Source organism: Bos taurus, chromosome 3 (genome assembly GCF_002263795.3).
Source record: "Bos taurus isolate L1 Dominette 01449 registration number 42190680 breed Hereford chromosome 3, ARS-UCD2.0, whole genome shotgun sequence".
In the NCBI taxonomy this organism is placed as follows: domain Eukaryota; kingdom Metazoa; phylum Chordata; class Mammalia; order Artiodactyla; family Bovidae; genus Bos; species Bos taurus.
In genome coordinates, this window is record NC_037330.1 from 9,740,172 (window position 1) to 9,758,691 (window position 18,520).

General features: G+C 56.4%; 1 protein-coding gene and 1 long non-coding RNA gene across 4 annotated transcripts in view; one reads left to right on the plus strand and one right to left on the minus strand.

The window, feature by feature from the left end:
• The window catches only part of IGSF9 (immunoglobulin superfamily member 9), a 19,518-nt gene continuing 998 nt past the window's right edge, over nt 1–18,520 (plus strand). The window contains exons 1-19 of one of the 3 annotated variants that reach the window (XM_015461259.3): nt 1–84; nt 1,941–2,190; nt 2,432–2,620; nt 8,577–8,729; nt 9,445–9,599; nt 9,815–9,932; nt 11,347–11,488; nt 11,636–11,781; nt 11,873–12,015; nt 13,924–14,064; nt 14,536–14,652; nt 14,847–14,997; nt 15,194–15,317; nt 15,568–15,743; nt 16,164–16,414; nt 16,629–16,713; nt 16,810–16,986; nt 17,200–17,242; nt 17,554–18,414. In XM_015461259.3, coding sequence (XP_015316745.1) covers nt 2,133–2,190; nt 2,432–2,620; nt 8,577–8,729; nt 9,445–9,599; nt 9,815–9,932; nt 11,347–11,488; nt 11,636–11,781; nt 11,873–12,015; nt 13,924–14,064; nt 14,536–14,652; nt 14,847–14,997; nt 15,194–15,317; nt 15,568–15,743; nt 16,164–16,414; nt 16,629–16,713; nt 16,810–16,986; nt 17,200–17,242; nt 17,554–18,414 — 3,230 coding nt within the window. In that variant the 5' untranslated portion in view covers nt 1–84; nt 1,941–2,132. Of the gene's footprint in view, nt 85–153; nt 544–1,938; nt 2,191–2,431; nt 2,621–8,576; nt 8,730–9,444; nt 9,600–9,814; nt 9,933–11,346; nt 11,489–11,635; nt 11,782–11,872; nt 12,016–13,923; nt 14,065–14,535; nt 14,653–14,846; nt 14,998–15,193; nt 15,318–15,567; nt 15,744–16,163; nt 16,415–16,628; nt 16,714–16,809; nt 16,987–17,199; nt 17,243–17,553; nt 18,415–18,520 lie in introns of those variants that run through there. The other 2 variants (XM_059882171.1, NM_001205532.1) reach the window with 2 other exon arrangements.
• Nucleotides 9,927–18,520, minus strand: part of LOC132344822 (uncharacterized) — a 15,288-nt gene continuing 6,694 nt past the window's right edge. Inside the window, exons 2-3 of the long non-coding RNA XR_009493833.1 lie at nt 10,815–17,303; nt 9,927–10,690 (exon numbers count right to left, since the gene is read on the minus strand). This is a non-coding gene — a long non-coding RNA (uncharacterized lncRNA). The remainder of the gene's footprint in view (nt 10,691–10,814; nt 17,304–18,520) is intronic.

Here is an 18,520-nt window from a genome sequence, read left to right on the forward strand (position 1 = left end):
AGGCGCTCCGGGCATCCGAGGCGGGGAGGCGGGTCCGCCCCCTATTGTGTAGCTGGAAGAGTGAGGCCGAGCGGTGCGGAGCAGGTGAGGGCGGGGGTGTTCTGGGGGCAATGGAATGGGGTGCCAGCGAGGGGATGAACAGTGCGGGAGTTATGGGGGACAGGAGAAAGCGGGGGAATTGTGGAATTCTTTGGGGGAGCAGAACTAGGGGAGTTCTGGGGAGTGAAGTAGAATTCTTGGTGGGTGGATGGGGACTCCGGAGAACTGGGGGAGTTCGGAAGTAGTGTGTGTGAGTGTGTGTGTGTGTGTAGGTGGGGTGGGGGTGGGGGTTCGTTCTTGGTGGGTTCCAGACACAAGGAGGAGTTCCAGGGGTCCGGAGACGGCAAGGGAGAAGAGAATTGAGGGCGGGGTATCAGAAGTGTATTGTGGGCTGAGGCAGGAGCATTCCAGGGAGGAGAGGATGGGAGAAGTGAGTGGGTGGCGATTCTGGGGGAGCCCGGGAGTTCCTTGAAGCACCGAGGATCTGGTGCAATTGGAGATCAGGTGCGAAGAATGGGAATTGTGGGGGGTGGGGAAGGTTGTGAGAAGTGGGGATAACTGGGATGGGAGAATGAGAGAGCGCTGGGTGGGGAGATCAGGTGAAGACATAGTGGCGGCAGAAGAGTTGGAAAGCTCTTAGGAAAAACAGAGGAATTCTGGGCAAACCTGGGTTTACTAGGGTTTTCAGAACAATGAGCCAGGAGGGAACTGGGAGTTCTTATGCATTTAGAAAAAGATATGTCTGTGACATATGGGAGAACTGGGGGCAGTGGAAAGCCAGGGGGGTGCTTGCTGGTGAGTTATCAGGAGTTAGATGTGCAGGGCCACTCAGTGGAGGCAGGGATCAGGCTGGGGGACATGGGGAGGTTTTATAGCCGGTCTTGACCTGTGAGGCCAGGCGTGGGGTGGAGGCCCATAGAGCAGAGTCCACTTGGGTCTGCCAGGTCCAAGGCAGCACCACCCCACTGTGACTTCCCTAGATGCTTAGGCCCTGGGGCTATCAGGACCTCCTCCCCTCCAGGTCCCAGGGCTCACTTTGTACACCCTAGGGACTCTTGGGCTTTTTAAGCTTCATATGGGCCATGCCTCTGGGGCTGGGGAAGCGGTGGCAAACCTTGGGCCCTGAGGATGCTGGAGGGAGAGAAAAATGGGAGGAACTTGGATCATGGTGTCTGGCAAGACAGAGGGCTGTCTTGGCAGCATCAGGAAGAGAAAGTGGCACCAGCTGCCAGCCCACAAGCCCCGGGACCTGCCCAGACCTGGAGAATGCTGCCTGGGCCCCTCCATACCAGCAGATGGAAAGGGAGCTCCTCTCCCAAGTGTCTGACGCATTCATGGCTAAAGCAGTATTGGGAGGTTGGGTGGAGAAAGGGGTTCACAGAGGCTGCAGAAATGAGGCAAGGATCTGTGTGGGCACTTTCTGGGGGTTTTCATCCCAAATTTGCCTTTGACTGACTGTGTACACCTGAGCAAGTTTCTCTGAGATCCTCACTGTCCTTGTATGTCACTGAGGGGTGGAGGTGATAATACTGGTTCTATCTTGCTCTCTGCTACCTTGTTATTAGCATCAGGACTAAGGACAGGACAGAGAGCAGGCTGGACCATGGGGGCTCTGTATCTCCCATACTTAACTGACTAGTCCTTTTCCAAGTATAGAGGAACCCCAGTTCCCTCGTGGTGCAAATTTCTAAGAGCTTGAGTAAAGAGGATATCCCCAGAATTCCTCAGCTTTTCCTAAGATCTTTCCAGCCCTCTGCTTCCCACATGTCCTTACCTGTCTGGTCTCCCCACCCCAGCACTCCCTCACTCTTCCGCCACTCATCTGCGCTCCTCTTCCCTTTCTCTACCTTTGCTCACCAACATTGGCCCACTTTGCATGTTGCCTTGCATTTTGCATCTAGATCTGGTGGTGCTCCAGAGAACGGCTTTCTCAGGTGTGACGTGAGCCAAGCCCTAACTGTCCAGAAGAGTGAGCGCTGATCCCTGTGACCTGATCAGAAGGATTGAGGGGCTTGCTGGGCTCTGCACGTCCCTGGGCCCCTCCATCTGGGCCCCTGTGGAGAGGAGGGGCCGGGCAAGCAGGCAGCTGGGCTATGGTTTGGTGCCTCAGTCTGGCCATCCTCAGCCTGATCATCAGCCAGGGGGCTGACGGTGAGCTGGACTCCCTGGGCTCCAGAACTCCCTGTTGGCTTTGGGGTAGGGGTGGACCCCTGGGGTTCTCTGTGAGCAGGTCCAAGGAGGGGAGGAGCAGCTCTGGTTCTGCCAACATCAAAGATTCCTTCAACCCCATCACCAAGGCCTGGGGAACCCACCGAGATAGGGTATCTCCCCTCCCAGTCCTGGCTCTGGGTCCCTGCTGGGTCCTCATGCCACCGGCCTGCCCGCCCTGCAGGTCGAGGGAAGCCTGAGGTGGTGTCGGTGGTGGGCCGGGCCGGGGAGAGTGCAGTGCTGGGCTGCGACCTGCTGCCCCCGGCTGGCCGGCCCCCTCTGCATGTCATCGAGTGGCTGCGCTTTGGATTCCTGCTTCCCATCTTCATCCAGTTTGGCCTCTACTCTCCCCGCATCGACCCTGATTACGTGGGTAAGACTTGTCCTCAGCTGAGAGGTTGGGAGATGTCTCCAACAAAGGTGGGCTGGGTAGAGTGGGAACAAGGCCTCTTCTTAACAGCTCTGTCCCTGCCCCAGCCTCATCTCCAGCTCCACTGCCTGAACTCTGCATAACAAGCATGGCTCTGCTCCCAAGCAGTGTTCATTCACTGAAGGATTCATTCATTTACACACACACACACACACACACACGCACGGTCTGTTTGGAACTCCACTTGGCCTGTTCCAAAGGAGATCCTGCAGCCCTGTTCCAAGTGTCCATCCTTATTCCCTAATCCCTCTTTCTAGAGCTCATCACGAACCTCCCAGACTCCTCCTGATCCTCCCTGGTCTCCCCCTACTTGGCCCTCTCCTGTCCCCTGGCTCTGCTATCTTCTCACTCCCTTGCCCTCCTCCCCTCCTATTTTCTTAAATGCTGATTTGGGGGGTTCTAGGCTTCTAGGGAGTAGACTGATGGGGCAGCAGGGTTGGGGGGTTTCTGATTTATCTGATTCTGAGTACAGCAGAGCTCATGCACGGCAGGGCTGGAGGGAACCAGGCTCCCCGAAAGATCAGCAAACAGATGGGGCTGGGCTGGGTTCCTGCTTCAGCTAGCTCCAACATGGACTTAAAATAGTGTATAGGCCTCCCTGGGGGCCTTCTCCTGTGCCCCAGCTGCTCCCTGAAAAGGCTCAGCTTCCTCCTAATCTCTGGGGAGCCTTAATCTGAGTGGTTTAGTGCAGGTCTCTGAGGGCAGAGGGTGGGAGAACCCAGGGCTGGGGCTGGGGTGGCTGTTGAGAGTCTGGCTGCCTCCTCATAGGGGAAGCCCAGGAAAGGCCACCTGGGAGGCTGTCGATGGGGGCAGGGGGACCCCCTCCCTTTTCCCTCTTTAGTTTGAATCCTGGGAGAAGCCACAGGATTGGCTGAGCTGTCACTGTGGGGCAGGCTGAGCAGAGAGAGGGGAGGAGGCTCAGGCAGGTGGTGCAGAGGGAAGGGTTTATTTTCAAACTGGGGGCAGTTGTTGGCAAACAGCCTAGTGGGATTGTATGTGTCTGCACAAGCCTGGGGAGAACCGCTTGGGAGAACTGATGAAAGCGGGGGCCCCACTTAGGACAAATGGAGAGACAATGGCGGGGCCCAGCCCCTGCTCCCGGCCTCTGCCCGCCGGCTGGGGAGCAGCTGGGCTGAGGCTCGTGGATGTAGAACGTTGCCCCACTGAGGGCAGGGTAGAGGGAGGCTTTTCCTGGGCTGCCTCTGGGCGGGAGTGGGAGTCGGGGAGTTGGGGCTGGTGATGTGCAACTCTCCTTCCTGCCCTCCCTCCACCCCCTTGTCTGGAAGGTAGCAACTTTGCTACCTGTGGGTTTTCTTTTTGTCTCTGTGGTGTTCCTTTGAGCTGCACGGGCTGTGAGCAGTAACCTCGGGGGCGTTCTTCCTACCCCTGCCCTTCATGCCCACCCCTCCCCTGGGTCTGAAGCTTCTGGTCAGGCAGAGCTAGTTTGGGGAGTTAGGGCCCTGGGGAGAGGACCCTGTACCCATTAACCCTTTTACTGCCTCCCAGTGTGGAATGGGCCTCTCAGCCTTTGTGCAGGGGACTCTGAACTGCGGTTGCTAGGCAACGGGAGGTGGAGGTTGCTAAGGACAATGCTGTCCTGTCACAAACCCTCTGGGCAAACGAAGGGGAGATGGCCTGGGACTGTGTGTGAGGCCCATGGCCTAGAATGTGGGAGGAACCACGAGAGAGACTGTTCGGAGCCTTCAGGGATTACACAGGGAGGGAAGGCTACCTATCTTTGATGACTTTAGAATCCATCTAGCAGAGGAGACTGGATTTGTGGACTAGTGCAAAAGTAGTAAAAGCAGTGTAAAACAAACCAGGACTAAATCCTAGAATGAAAGCAGCTGCTGTGTGTAAAGAACCCCGAACAGCGCCTGCATGGTGTGAAATCCTAGGTGTGAAGAGAAAAGAGAGTCCACTTGCTCTACACCAGCTTCCCTGGGGTGGATCTTAGATTAGCTCTTCCAATTCATGGGACCAGCTTTTGGTCTTTGACTTTCATGCTATATTTCTTGAGAGTTTCAAGATACCCCCTGTGGCAGAAGGGACATGAGTTTTCTCTCTGTCCTGAGTTGTCTGATAAAAATCAGTTATCTCAAGGACTTCCCTAGTGGCCCAGTGGTTGAGACTCCATGCTTCCAATGCAGGGAGCACAGGTTAGATCTCTGGTCAGGGAACTAAGATCTCACATGATGAGCAGCCAAAAAAGAAATCAGTTTTCTCGTCCTCCATTTAGAAGAGCCCCGCTTCCTTGAGTCATCTCCCCTCACCACCTTTTATTCTTGCATCCCCTGGGCTTCCCTGGTGGCTCAGACGGTAAAGAATCCACCTGCAATGCAGGAGACTTGGGTTTGATCCCCGGGTCCGGAAGATCCCCTGGAGAAGGGCATGGCTACCCATTCCAGTATTCTGACCTGGAGAATCCCATGGACAGAGGAGCCTGGCGGGCTGCGGTCCATAGGGTCGCGAAGAGTCAGACAGGACTGAATGATTAACACTAACTCTCACTGTCTGCAGCGTCACCTCTTGCTGGAAACCTCCTGTACGCCTCTCGCTTCTTAGTTTCTTGGAGTATCTGGGCACAGTTAGGCCTATTTCTTGGACTTCTGTGTGTACATGAACTTGCACTTGTACATGAGTGGGGTTTCCCTGCTTTTGGAGAGCTTTGCAAGAGTGGGGACTGTGTCTCTTCCTTCCTCTACACACCCCTGCATGTCAAGAGGTCTGAAGACACTCGCTTTGGCTCTGTACGTAGAGAGTGGGCCTCCAGAAGGGGGACCCAGGACTCGGGAGGGCACAGGAAGTTCCTGGCCAACTTCCTGTTCTTCTGTAACACTTCCAGGCTAGCCATCCATACCTCACAGAGAAGTTAGGACATACGGTGTGCTTTATTGGATATTCTGATCAACAGACATTTGGAGCTGTTACCCCCTGGCTACCAACACACCCCGAGTGAGAATATACTGGCTAAACTCAGGGATGAGTGCCCTGAGCATCACTGGGTCCTCACACCAGTGAGCAGTGGACAGTGAACTGCATCATGAGAAAGCAGGCCTGCCTGTATTGCTGAATAGACACGTGATTTTGGAAAGAAGCTTAACATCAGTTCCTTTAATGGAATTCTTGAGAGGATTAAGTATGGTGACATTGCCTGATATTACGTGGCCCATATCCCAAACTCGATTTCCCTTCTGTCTTCTTCCTTCTTTGTAGCACTTGAAGATCACTGTAACGAAAAGTTACCATCACATGGGACTTAGAAGAGGGCGCAGTGGGGTCTGTGGGGTTCCATGGCCTGGCAGTTTAGGGTTACTGAGGAATCCCACTGGTGGGAGAAAGGGTGGGGTCATGTTCAGTGTTTACCTGAGAGATCCAGGCTTATCTAGGTGGGGATTTAAGCACCCAGCCCTTTAAGCAGCTCCACCCTTTCTGGAAAATCCCCCCCCACCCCCCCCCCACCCCCCGCACCTTGTTCTTAGAAGAAAAAGGATCCTTGCCTAAGATCCCAGAGCCAGCCTTAGCCTGATACTTCACTTGTTCCCTGGTGGCATCAGGGCCCCCACAGGTTGACTCTATTTTAGAAAGATGACCCTAGAGGTAGACAGGAAGCAGACTGGCGGGGGTGAGTGCGCCAACAGCTTCAGATTGTCTGGTACTAAGAAGGGCTAAGTAAAGGCATAGTCTGGTTTCATCTGTTTTGCATAACCCAGAATATTTAGAAAATGTCATTTGTCCCTATCAAAAGTCAAGGTGGGGTGGGCAGCTGATGAGCATGGAGGCAGTGGGACCTCTTTGTGGGTTGTTGGCATAACCCAGGTGAGAGATGCAATCAGTTCAGTTCAGTTCATTCGCTCAGTCGTGTCCGACTCTTTGTGACCCCATGGACTGCAGCACGCCAGGTCTCCCTGTCCATCACAACTCCCGGAGTTTACCCAAACTCATGTCCATTGAGTCGGTGATGCCATCCAACCATCTCATTCTCTGCGTCCCATTCTCCTCCTGCCTTCAGTCTTTCCAACATCAGGGTCTTTTCAAATGAGTCAGCTTTTGGCATCAGGTGGCCAAAATATTGGAGTTTCAGCTTCAGCATCAGTCCCTCCAATGAACACCCAGGACTGATCTCCTTTAGGATGGACTGGTTGGATCTCCTTGCAGTCCAAGGGACTCTCAAGAGTCTTCTCCAACATCACAGTTCAAAAGCATCAATTCTTCTGTGCTCAGCTTTCTTTATAGTCCAACTCTCACATCCATACATGACTACTGGAAAAATCATAGCTTTGATTAGACGGATCTTTGTTGGCAAAGTGATGTCTCTGCTTTTTAATATGCTGTCTAGGTTGGTCATAACTTTCCTTCCAAGGAGTAAGTGTCTTAATTTCATGGCTGCAATCACCATCTGCAGTGATTTTGGAGCCCCCCAAAATAAAGTCAGCCACTGTTTCCACTGTTTTCCCATCTATTTGCCATGAAGTGATGGGATTGGATGCCATGATCTTAGTTTTCTGAATGTTGAGCTTTAAGCCAACTTTTTCACTCTCCTCTTTTACTTTCATCAGGAGGCTCTTTAGTTCCTCTTCACTTTCCGCCATAAGGGTGGTGTCATCTGCATATCTGAGGTTACTGATATTTCTCCCGGCAATCTTGATTCCAGCTTGTGCTTCATCCAGCCCAGCATTTCTCATGATGTACTCTGCATATGCGACTAAACTAAAGTGAAGGTGATAGAGAGGGAAACAGGATTTAGAATCTGAAAGGTTTACTGAACAAACTAATGTGAGAGTAAAAGAGAGATCACCAAAGGTTTACTGAACAGCTGATGTGAGAGTAAAGGAGATGACACCAGGTTTCTGGATACGTGTGATGGCGCTATTGACTGACACAGGGGAGAAGGGGTAGACGGCGTGTCATCAGGTGAAGGATGGAGCCGAGGTTGAGTGCAGTCTGCCTATTTCAAATCTTAAGCTCATTCATTTGTTCAACCATTTTATTTAAGCCTTGTGTTGCCTGCCTTCCATCTACCCCACTTGGATTTTTTCTCTCTCTCTCATTTTATAGATGAAGAAGCAGATGTTGAGAGAGGTTTAAGTGGTGTAGCCAAGAGGGTATATAGCAGAGCTGGACGCTAGGTCTCTCTGGCTGCAGTGTGTGCCTTGCTCAGTGGGTCGCACAGCCAGGGACCCACGAAGCTGTCTGTGGTGCAGATTCTGCCAGGAGAGGATGCTGAGGGTGGGAGGTGCTGTCTACTTGCCCCGGGGGTGGGTGCATTGTGGAGCTCTATGAAGTCTGTCAGCCACAGCCTGGATGCCCTGGAGCGCGAGGGGATGGGGTGAGGAGGCTGCTGACGTTGCTGCCTGGCTGGGCTGGACTCTGGCCACCCTAAGGCGCTTAGGCCACTGATAATAACCCTGGCAGATTAGGGGCTTTGGTAGGCGAGGTCTGGATCCCTGCTCGGGCCCCAAACACTGCTGTGGTTTCTGGGGACAGAGTCCTCTGGCAGGAGTACTCTCCAAAACTCCCTTACAAAAAGAGTTCAAGGATGGGTAGGTTCTGTACGAATCCAGAGGAGACACAGAGCTGGTTCTCTAAGCCCCTTTCCCTACAGTCCTGGAAGCTGGCTGTCATTCAGCGCCGTGCCTAGTCCTCCTGCTGCCACTCTGGTTTCTCTTTGTTAAGCTGGGTCCCAGCTGCTGAAAGGCAGGAATGACCCGAGGGGCTGAAGGGAGAGATCTGCCCTCAGTGACCCCAACCCCATCTGTGCCTCTCTGGACCCCACTCTAGCAGGGTGACTGGGAAACACTGAGCCTGTTCTTCACGTCTGAGAATGACCAGTGTGATCAGGGGCTTGGGGCTCCCATGCGGTCCCTTCAGCACCCTTGATCCAGGGCTGTTTCCCCAGGGCGTGTCCGGCTTCAGAAGGGGGCATCTCTGCAGATCGAAGAGCTCCGGGTTGAAGACCAGGGCTGGTACGAGTGCCGTGTGCTCTTCCTAGACCAGCACACCCCTGAGGAAGACTCTGCTAACGGCTCCTGGGTGCATCTCACCGTCAACTGTAGGAAGCTGGGGGCCGTGGTGAAGAAGGGGGGCGTGTGGAAGTGGGGAGGGCGGAAGGACAGTCCCGAAGCCCCACTCTGCTGACGCCCCTTGTTTACATCTCACCCCGCCCACCTCCACTCCTGTCCTTTCCATTCTTCACACCTAAAACCAATCAGCCTTCTTGGCTCTGTGTTGGGAACTTCCTCTCTCTTCCCTGCTCCTGCTTCCCTGACCAGGATAGCATAATGGATAGCGGATAAGGGGTTATTGAACCCCGAGTGAAACATTGCTCACATATATACAATACTTTGTTTTTATCAAAACCCCTTTTAACAGTACTTCATGAATTCTATCTCAACCCTAAGAAGGAAGGAGGTCACAAGTATTCCCATGTCATAGATGAGGAAACTGGGTTGTGCCACTGATTAGTGGCAAAGCCTAGAACCCAAGCCTCCTGACTCTAGAGGGCACCTAGGTCTCTTCTCAGCTCTGAACGCCCATCCTGTGCTCCGCTCCCTTGCCAGCTCTGCAGGCTGATGCGGGGATGGGCCGGTGCATCGTCACTGGGCCCTGGGTGCCGCAGACAGGGTGGCCCAGGGCTGGGGATTCCCTTGAAGGTGGTCAGGCTGATGAGCTGAGGGCTGCAGCCCTGATCTGCCTCTCTGGTCCTGGGATGCAACTCTTTGGGCTGGTGGCCCCTCTGGCACCCCCTGATGCCTCTCTCCTCACAGCGCCCCCCCAGTTCCTGGAGACGCCTCCCCAAGTGCTCGAAGTGTGGGAACGGGAGCCGGTCACCCTGCGGTGTGTGGCCCAAGGCAACCCCCAACCTCGGGTGACTTGGAAGCTCCGAGGACAGGACCTCGGCCAGGGCCAGAGTCAAGTGCAGGTGAGTCCTGGCGGCTGGACAGTGTGGGAACAGGCTGCAGGACAGAGAGGGTGAGGCCAGGCTGGGAGACCCGCCAGAGCAAGGGCTTGGCCCCGGCTTCTCCGAGCCTGGCCTGCTGCCTCCCTCTGCTGGCTGGCCTCGGAAGTGCAGGGGGGTCTGAGACCCGCTGTGGGCGAGGAGATGCCTGGGTCCCCGCTTGCTGACTCCTACTGTAGGTGCTGAACGGAACGCTGCGGATCCGGAGGGTGGAGCGAAGCAGCGCCGGGGTCTACACCTGCCAAGCCTCCAGCACTGAGGGCAGTGCCACCCACGCCACCCAGCTGCTGGTGCTAGGTGCTGTCTCGGGGGAGGGCCGGGAAGCTGGACATAACGCATGAGAGGACTGACCTGTGGCTGGGGGTGCACACAGCTTGGGGGCCAGACTTGGGCCTGAGGCAGGGGCCCCTGGAGAGGGAGGGAGCTCCCAATGCCTCTAAAACCAGCATCTTGCCTGTAAAAGGATCAGTGAATGGAGATATTTAGTGCCTAGCAGTGTGGTACAGTGGGAAGCGCATGGGGTGGTGGTGTCAGACTATGAGCCATGGAACCCCCTTGACCCCTAGCTTCCTCATCTATACAAAGAAGTTCCTGTCTGCCTCTCATGATTGTTAAAAGACTTAGGTTCAGCCGAGCACAGTAATTTGTGGTCAAGCCCTTCCCTTCAGAAGGAAAGCTGAAAAGTAGACTCTGCCTTCATAGAGCCCCCTATTGACCTGGAGAATAAGATGCAGAGGTGAAGCCCTGCTCTCCTGGGTGCTGTAGGGGAGGCAGCGCTGAGCAGTGGTGCAGGGTGAAGTCTGTCGTCGGGAAGCCTTGATGTGAATTTGCCTTCCCACTGATCTGGGGCAAGTCGCCTTGCAATCTGTCTGCCTCTGAGCCTTCATGTCTTCATCTATGAAGTGGAGACAATAATTTCTAGTACAAAAGGCTCTCTTAAGAGGATTAAGTGAGATGGTGCAGGTCAGGTTAGTCACACCTGGTGCGCCTGGAGGTGTTCCGCACTCCAGCTTGTATCGCCACCTCTTATTACTGACCACTCATGCAGCTGGAGCCTGGAGAAGGGAGACAGCACTGGGGTTAAGAGATGGTTTGGCAGGGTCTCTGCGGCCTAGTCAGGCTCTTGGGGAAGAGCATTCAAGGCTGCCTGGCAAGGGCCCAGTGAGCTCCCATACTGACCTGAAAGAGTATGGAAGGCTTGATGTATGAAAAGATGGTTGGCCAGGTGGGGTCACAAGAAGTTTGGGTCAAGAAGTTTGAGCTTAATGTGCTGGGAGCCAGGAGCTGCTGTGGATTCTTGAGCAGAAGTGTTCTGTGGCCAAAGTGGATGGGTGGAGACATTTTTGCATGAATGGAGTCAGGGATTGTTGCAGCCTTCTGGGTTAAGGTATTGGTACCTGGATTAGGAGAGGAGACACAGAGGTGATACAGATGGTGTAGATAGATGAGGGATAGAAAAGGTGATGGTGTAGGGTGAGCAGAGGATTAAACTGGGTGAATGTGGCTGTCCCTGGTAGGAAAGCGAGCTAGCTGGAGCAGAGGAGGAACTTGTGTTCAATAAAAGGGTTAGGGCCTGTTTCCATTCCTGAGGCCCTGTAGCAACCAGCCCTGTGTTCTAGAGGGCAGACTGGGGAGAAAGGCAGCAGTGACCTCAGAGTTCCTGGGAAACTGGGCTGAGGCCCCGCCTTCCCCTGTGCTTCCCCCTTCCCAGGACCCCCAGTCATCGTGGTGCCCCCCAAGAACAGCACGGTCAATGCCTCCCAGGATGTTTCTCTGGCCTGCCGGGCTGAGGCATACCCTGCTAACCTCACCTACAGCTGGTTCCAGGACAGCACCAATGTCTTCCACATTAGGTGGGGCTCCGGGTGCGGTTAGGTGGGGTGCGGTGAGGTGGGGTGTGGTGAGGTGGCGTGGGGTGGGGGTGGGGAACTGGTGGGCAGTCTGAGGAGCCCCTTGGCTGAGCAAGGCCTGGACCCCTCTGCCCCGGTGCCGTACCGCAGCCGCCTGCAGCCCCGAGTGCGGATCCTGGTGGACGGCAGCTTGCGGCTGCAGGCCGCCCAGCCTGATGATGCCGGCCGCTACACCTGTGTGCCCAGCAACGGCCTCCCGCGCCCGCCCTCGGCCTCTGCCTACCTCACTGTGCTCTGTAAGCCCCACCCCAGCTCCCTCGACAGACGGCTTCACTTCCTTGGGCCAGGCTCAGCTCCTCCCCTACAACTTGCCACTGCTTCCCCCAGACCCAGCGCAGGTGACTGCCATGCCTCCTGAGACGCCGTTGCCTGTGGGCATGCGGGGGGTGATCCGATGCCCTGTTCGTGCCAACCCCCCACTGCTCTTTGTCAGCTGGACCAAGGACGGGCAGGCCCTGCAGCTGGACAAGGTACAGCCCTGGGGCAGGGGAGAGAGTGCTTAGCTTGGTGTTATTCTAGTCAGGACGGCTGGGGTGGCCTTTGATCAATTCAGTGACTGGAGAACGTACACCTTTTTTTAAAATTGGAGTATAATCACATTGTAATGTGTTAGTTTCTGCCGTACAACAAATTGAATCAGCTCTATGTATACATATATCCCCTCACAGTGGAGCTTCCCTTGCACCCCATTCTCCCCCCACCATCCTACCCTTCTAGGTCATTATAGAGCAGCGAGCTGAGTTCCCCATGCTTTATCGCAGGTTCCTTCTAGCCATCTGTTTGAGAGAAAAACAAATATTGTATATTCATACATATATATGGAATCTAGAGAAATGGGACAGATGAACCTGTTTGCAGGGCAAGAATAGAGATGTAGTCATGGACTTGAGACATAGGGGAAGAAGGGGAGGGTGGGACAAATGGGAAGGCAGTAATGACATCAGTTGTATCAGGTGCTGTGCAGGGTGTCTGGTAGGGAACAGGAGCAAAGAGACATCTGTGCCTCGAGGGGGTAGCACAGCCTCAGACACTCTGCTGGAAGGCTAGCGAGGCAGGAGACAGCGAGCACCTTCCTCTTAGGGCTGGTTGAGGACAGATCAGCAATGACTTCTGGGATACTAATGACGGCCTTGAAGGGCAGAGAGACATTCCATGCAGAAACCAGGGCCCAAAGGCAGGAAACAGTATCGTGCGTTTATGGCATAATGAGTCATCCAGCTGGGTGGGAGCTACAATTCCTGTGGGGACATGACTGATGCAGAGAATCTGGGAAGACAGGTTGGACCAAAGGGAAGAATATGGATGCCCAGTTAATATCACCTCATTCCAAGGTGATTGAGATTTTTTTGTTTGTCTGCAAAGACAATAAATTCCTTGTGGGTTACTATTGCATCTTTTAATCCTAGTCACCTCAGGGCTTCTGCAACTGTAGTAGTACTCAATACATTTTTTCAAAGGTTAAAAAAAAAGTCAAAAGGCATTTGGAACCAGTGAAATTGCGTGAGCAATGGTGTGATAGCATCAGTGTGTCCATGTGAGCGTGCTCAGTTGCTTCAATCATGTCCAACTCTATAGACTGAAGCCCGCCAGGCTCCTCTGTCCATGGAATTCTCCAGGCAAGAATTCTGGAGTGGGTTGCCATGCTCTCCTCCAGGGGATCTTCCCCACCCAGGGATCAAACCCGCATCTCCTGCACTGAGGCAGATTTTTTACCGCTGAGCCACCAGGGAAGCTTATATGATAGCGTCAGGGCTGTGAGCAGTTGAGTTTGTCAAAGAAATGAAGGGGAAGAGAGTGGACATTTGTGGTGCAGAGGCTGCTGAAATGAGAGTGTGGGTGAGAGGTTACGAGGCCTGAGTTAGAGAGGAAGACATGAAGATGGATGGAACAAAAGGCCTTCCCAGGAGGACAGATGTGGGGTGTGAGACAAGAGTAAGGAGTCAGATGTTAGCCTTTAGTTAGTACAGAACTAGGGAAGCCAGGAAGAAGAGCTGATGTGGGGTGTAAGATAGGGAATGTAATCGTGGAGGGCTAGGAAGACAGCAGGCAGAGAACCTCACACGGCTCAACCCCACGTGGTGCCAGTCACCAGACTCCCTGGGAGTGGCTCCCCTGGAGTTTGTCAGACGCCATTCCTCTGACAAACTCCACTGCTCACAGCCCCAGTGCTATCACATAGGCTGCCTTCACACTCACTGGTAGTGGCCCCTCTGTAGGAAAGAGAGTGGAAGGGCGGAATTCAGAGAGAGGCCAGGCTAGGGGTAGGTTTTGGCGGCCTCTGTGTAGACGCGGGTCTCTCCCGTGCACTGCTTCTCTCCATCTCTGGTCTGGCCTCTGCTGAGTGTCTCTTTCTGGCTGTCATCTCCTCTTGCTTCCAGTTCCCCGGCTGGTCCCAGGGCCCAGAAGGCTCCCTGATCATTGCCCTGGGGAACGAGGATGCGCTGGGAGAATACTCCTGCACCCCCTACAACAGTCTGGGCACTGCAGGGCCCTCCCCAGTCACCCGTGTTCTGCTCAAGGTGCGGCTTGGGGTGGGGTTTGGGGGCAGGGGTAGTGGCAGCAGGTCAGGGGGCTGAAGATGCAAGGCTGGTACTAACACCAGGCTGGCGGAGGCGGGTGGGACAGACACATGGGGAACGGGGCTTCCACGTCTGTTTGCCATAGTGGCAGCAGCCATCAGATGCCACAGCGGAGGAAGGTCCCCTGCCCGCCCCATCCCTTTAACAGGCTGCCTCCCTCTCTGGAGTGAAGAGAGTAGGAAGCAAAGGGGAGGGTGAAGGGTATTCTCTAGAGGTTTGTACATCTTCAGAGAGGCCTCTGCCCATCAGCCCTGGTCTCTCCCACAATGTCCCTCCAGCCCCCTGGCTGGGGACAGATGAGCTAGAGAGACCCTGAGAGATGGAGACAGACGGGGGCCCCAGAGAAGGGGAGGAATGGCCCTTAGACGGCAGTGTGAGAGAGCCCCACCCAATGCCAGATCTGGGTTGCAGGCTCCCCCAGCTTTTCTAGAACGTCCCAAAGAAGAATATTTCCAAGAAGTAGGGCGAGAACTCCTTATCCCCTGCTCTGCCCGAGGAGACCCTTCACCTACTATCTCTTGGGCCAAGGTAAGGCTCCTGCCCTCACTCCACCTGCATTCACACCTGTTTTCACACTCGCCGCACCCCTGCCTCTCTGTGCCCCTGGATGTTTGGGGGGAGAGGGGAGACGGGGAGGAAACTGGAGCTGCCCCGAGAGCTGAGTGGCGCCCTTGGTGAGGGGTGGCTGCGTGTGTCCTCAGGGCTGACCAGTGGTTCTGTAGGTGGGCCGGGGGCCGCAGGGCCAGGCCCAGGTGGACAGCAACAGTAGCCTCATCCTGCGACCATTGACCAAGGAGGCCCATGGACGCTGGGAGTGCACGGCCAGCAATGCTGTGGCCCGAGTGGCCGCCTCCACGAATGTCTACGTGCTGGGTTAGTGGCTGCAGAGCAGGCTTGAGGCAGCCATGTGGGGAGGACACAGGGGAAAGAATTGTTTGGGGGGCCCCAGATGGGGATCTTAGGTGGGAAGCCCCTGGGATGATGGGTGGTGAGCAGAAGGCTTGGATCCCCTGAACTCTTCGCCCTCCCTCAGGACCCTGACCATCATCCCTCCATTGCCCCCACCCAGGCACCAGCCCCCACGTTGTCACCAATGTGTCTGTGGTACCTTTGCCCAAGGGTGCCAATGTCTCCTGGGAGCCGGGCTTTGATGGTGGCTATCTGCAGAGATTCAGTGTCTGGTATACCCCCTTGTGAGTGACCTGCCCCTGCCATCCCTCTTCCCCCTCTCCCTGAGTCCCTCTGGCTCTCTGCCCTCTCTCCTACCTCTCTGCCAGCCCTGCCCTGACTCTGCTGTCCGATTTTCAGAGAATCTCAGGGGTTCAAGGCCCAAGTCCGGAGACCTGGGGTGGTTGAGGGGACAGGAGAGGTGAGCTCTCTGGACTTCAATGTTCCTCCTCTTCCTAGTTCATGAAATGCCCCCCATTTCCTGCTGTCCTCCAGGGCAAAGCGTCCTGATCGAGCCCACCATGACTGGGTGTCCCTGGCAGTGCCCGTGGGCACTGCTTTCCTCCTAGTGCCAGGCCTGCAGCCCCACACCCAGTACCAGTTCAGTGTCCTCGCTCAGAACAAGCTGGGGAGCGGGCCCTTCAGCGAGATTGTCTTGTCTGCCCCTGAAGGTGAGCGATCTCTTACCCAGAGCAGCAGACAAGGATGGGGAAGGGCTGCAGGGAAAGTCCAGATATGGGCGGTCTGGATGGGAGTGGCCAGAAGGGTTTGTGGAAGATGATCGAGGCTTGACTTTAGGGGCTCTGGGAGAATAGTTGGGCCCCAGGGCTTGTGGAAGGACTTCCCTGGTGGCTCAGATGGTCAAGAATCCGCCTGCAGTGTGAAAGACTGGGGTTCGATCCCTGGGTTGGGAGGATACCCTGGAGAAGGCAATGGCAACCCACTCCAGTATTCTTGCCTAGAGAATTCCATGGACAGAGGAGCCTGGTGAGCGGCAGTCCATGGGGAACACTTCCATTTCCAGGGGATGTGGAGGAGCAGGCGAGGGGCACTGGGAATGCAATCTTTACATGCCTCTGTGTCCCCTTCAGGGCTTCCTACCACACCAGCTGCCCCCAGTCCTCCCCCGACAGAGATGTCGCCTCCCCTGTCCCCTCCACGAGGTCTGGTGGCAGTGAGGACGCCCCGGGGGGTACTCCTGCACTGGGATCCCCCGGAACTGGTCCCTAAGAGGCTGGATGGCTACATCCTGGAGGGCCGGCAGGGCTCCCAGGGCTGGGAGGTGTTGGATCGGGCCGTGGCAGGCACAGAAATGCAGCTGTTGGTGCCAGGACTTATCAAGGTAGGTGTGGTGGGTGGGCACGGAGGGGGCGGGTCCTGCCAATGGCTCCCCAGCCCCCTGCTGCACTCCCCAAACCTGGGCTCACCCTGATTTGACCATCCTCACCTCCTCTTGGCTTTCTACTTTACCCGTACCTTCCAACTGCAAAGTCTTTCCTTTGGCTTGGGGTGGGCAGTGCTGAGCTTTGACCCCCTTCTTGGACCCCCATCCCCAGGACGTTCTCTACGAATTCCGCCTCGTGGCCTTCTCTGGTAGCTATGTCAGTGATCCCAGCAACACAGCCAACGTCTCCACTTCTGGTAAGAACCCGGCAGGAGGGCAGAGCCCTGGGGATTGGGGGGCTCGGAGCCGCCTGTGTGATAGACACCGACCCTCCCTCGTGTCCCGTTGCCCAGGCCTGGAGGTTTACCCCTCGCGCACACAGCTGCCAGGCCTCCTGCCCCAGCCAGTGCTGGCCGGCGTGGTGGGCGGGGTCTGCTTCCTGGGCGTGGCTGTGCTCGTGAGCATCTTGGCCGCCTGCCTCATGAACCGGCGCCGAGCTGCCCGTCGCCGCCGCAAACGCCTCCGTCAAGGTAGGTCACTTGGGGCCCCGCCCTCTCTAAGCACCTCCTACTTGGAGAAACTCCAACCCCCTGCAAGGGCCAGGTGTGTTCCCCCTGCTTCCCTCTTGTTCCACTTTCCCCAGGCAGATGGGGCTGGCGTCTGGCGCGGAGTGAGGTCTGCGCCCTGGGCCCTGGTGGGGCTTGGTTTTTCCTATGGCACCTCTTGTCCTCTTACCCTTACAGATCCACCTCTTATCTTCTCTCCCGCCGGAAAGTCGGCTCCCCAGTAAGTGCCCCCGCTTCCTTGGCTTCCTTCTGCAGTCTGTGAGCACCTTCCTTTTCTGCACCTTGAGGAGGGTTAGGAGGGGTGGAACAGAAGTGAGAGGGAGGTGAGGATGGAAGTGCAGAGGCCCCAGCCTGGGGGCCGGCCCCGTGTCGCCTGTGCCTTCCCTCCACCCCTCCACCATGTGGGTCCTTCTCTCCCTTGCTCTCCCTAGCTCTGCTCTGTTCTGCATCAAACCTCTCAAGGCCTGACGCTGGCTCCTGGGAGGGGGACTGGCCCCCTACCACAGACCCTGATCTCCTGTCCTTCCCCAGCTCTGCTCCGGGCTCGGGCAGTCCTGACAGCGTGGCGAAGCTGAAGCTCCAGGGTTCCCCAGTCCCCAGCCTGCGCCAGAGTCTGCTCTGGGGGGACCCCGCTGGACCCCCCAGCCCCCCTCCGGATCCTCCACCTAGCCGGGGGCCCTTACCCCTGGAGCCCATTTGCCGGGGACCAGATGGGCGCTTTGTGATGGGACCCCAGGTGGGGACCTCCCGAGAAAAGTCAGGCCCTGAGCAGTCCGAGCCTCGGACCCCAGCTCGGCGTCAGGCCAGGTCCTATGATTGCAGCAGCAGCAGCCCCAGTGGGATGCCCCAGCCCCTCTGCATTGCAGACATCAGCCCTGTGGGGCCCCCTCGACCGGCCCCACCCAGTCCTCTGCCAGGTCCAGGACCCCTGCTCCAGTACCTGAGCCTGCCCTTCTTCAGGGAGATGAATGTAGATGGGGACTGGCTCCCTGTGGAGGAACCCGGGCCTGCTCCACCCCCAGATTACATGGATACCCGGCCCTGCCCCACCTCATCTAACCTCCAGCCCCTGGACTGCAGCTCTGAGTCCCCCAGGGCAGCACTTCCTGGGGTCATGGTCGGGGTTGGGGCCGCACCAGAGCCCCCGTACACAGCACTGGTTGACTGGACAATGAGGGAACGGCTGCTGCCAAGCCTTCTCCCTGCTGCCCCTCGCGGCAGCCTCACAAGCCAGAGCAGTGGGCGGGGCAGCGCCTCCTTCCTCAGGCCCCCCTCCACAGCCCCCTCTGCAGGAGGCAGCTACCTCAGCCCTGCTCCAGGAGACACCAGCAGCTGGGCCAGTGGCCCTGAGAGGTGGCCCCGGAGGGAGCATGTGGTGACAGTCAGCAAGAGGTGAGGGCAGTCCCTGCCCAGCCCTGCCCTGCCCTGACCTGCCCAGCCCAGCCCAGCCCAGCCCTGCCCTGCCTTGTACAGATTCTCCCCACCCCTCTCCTGTATC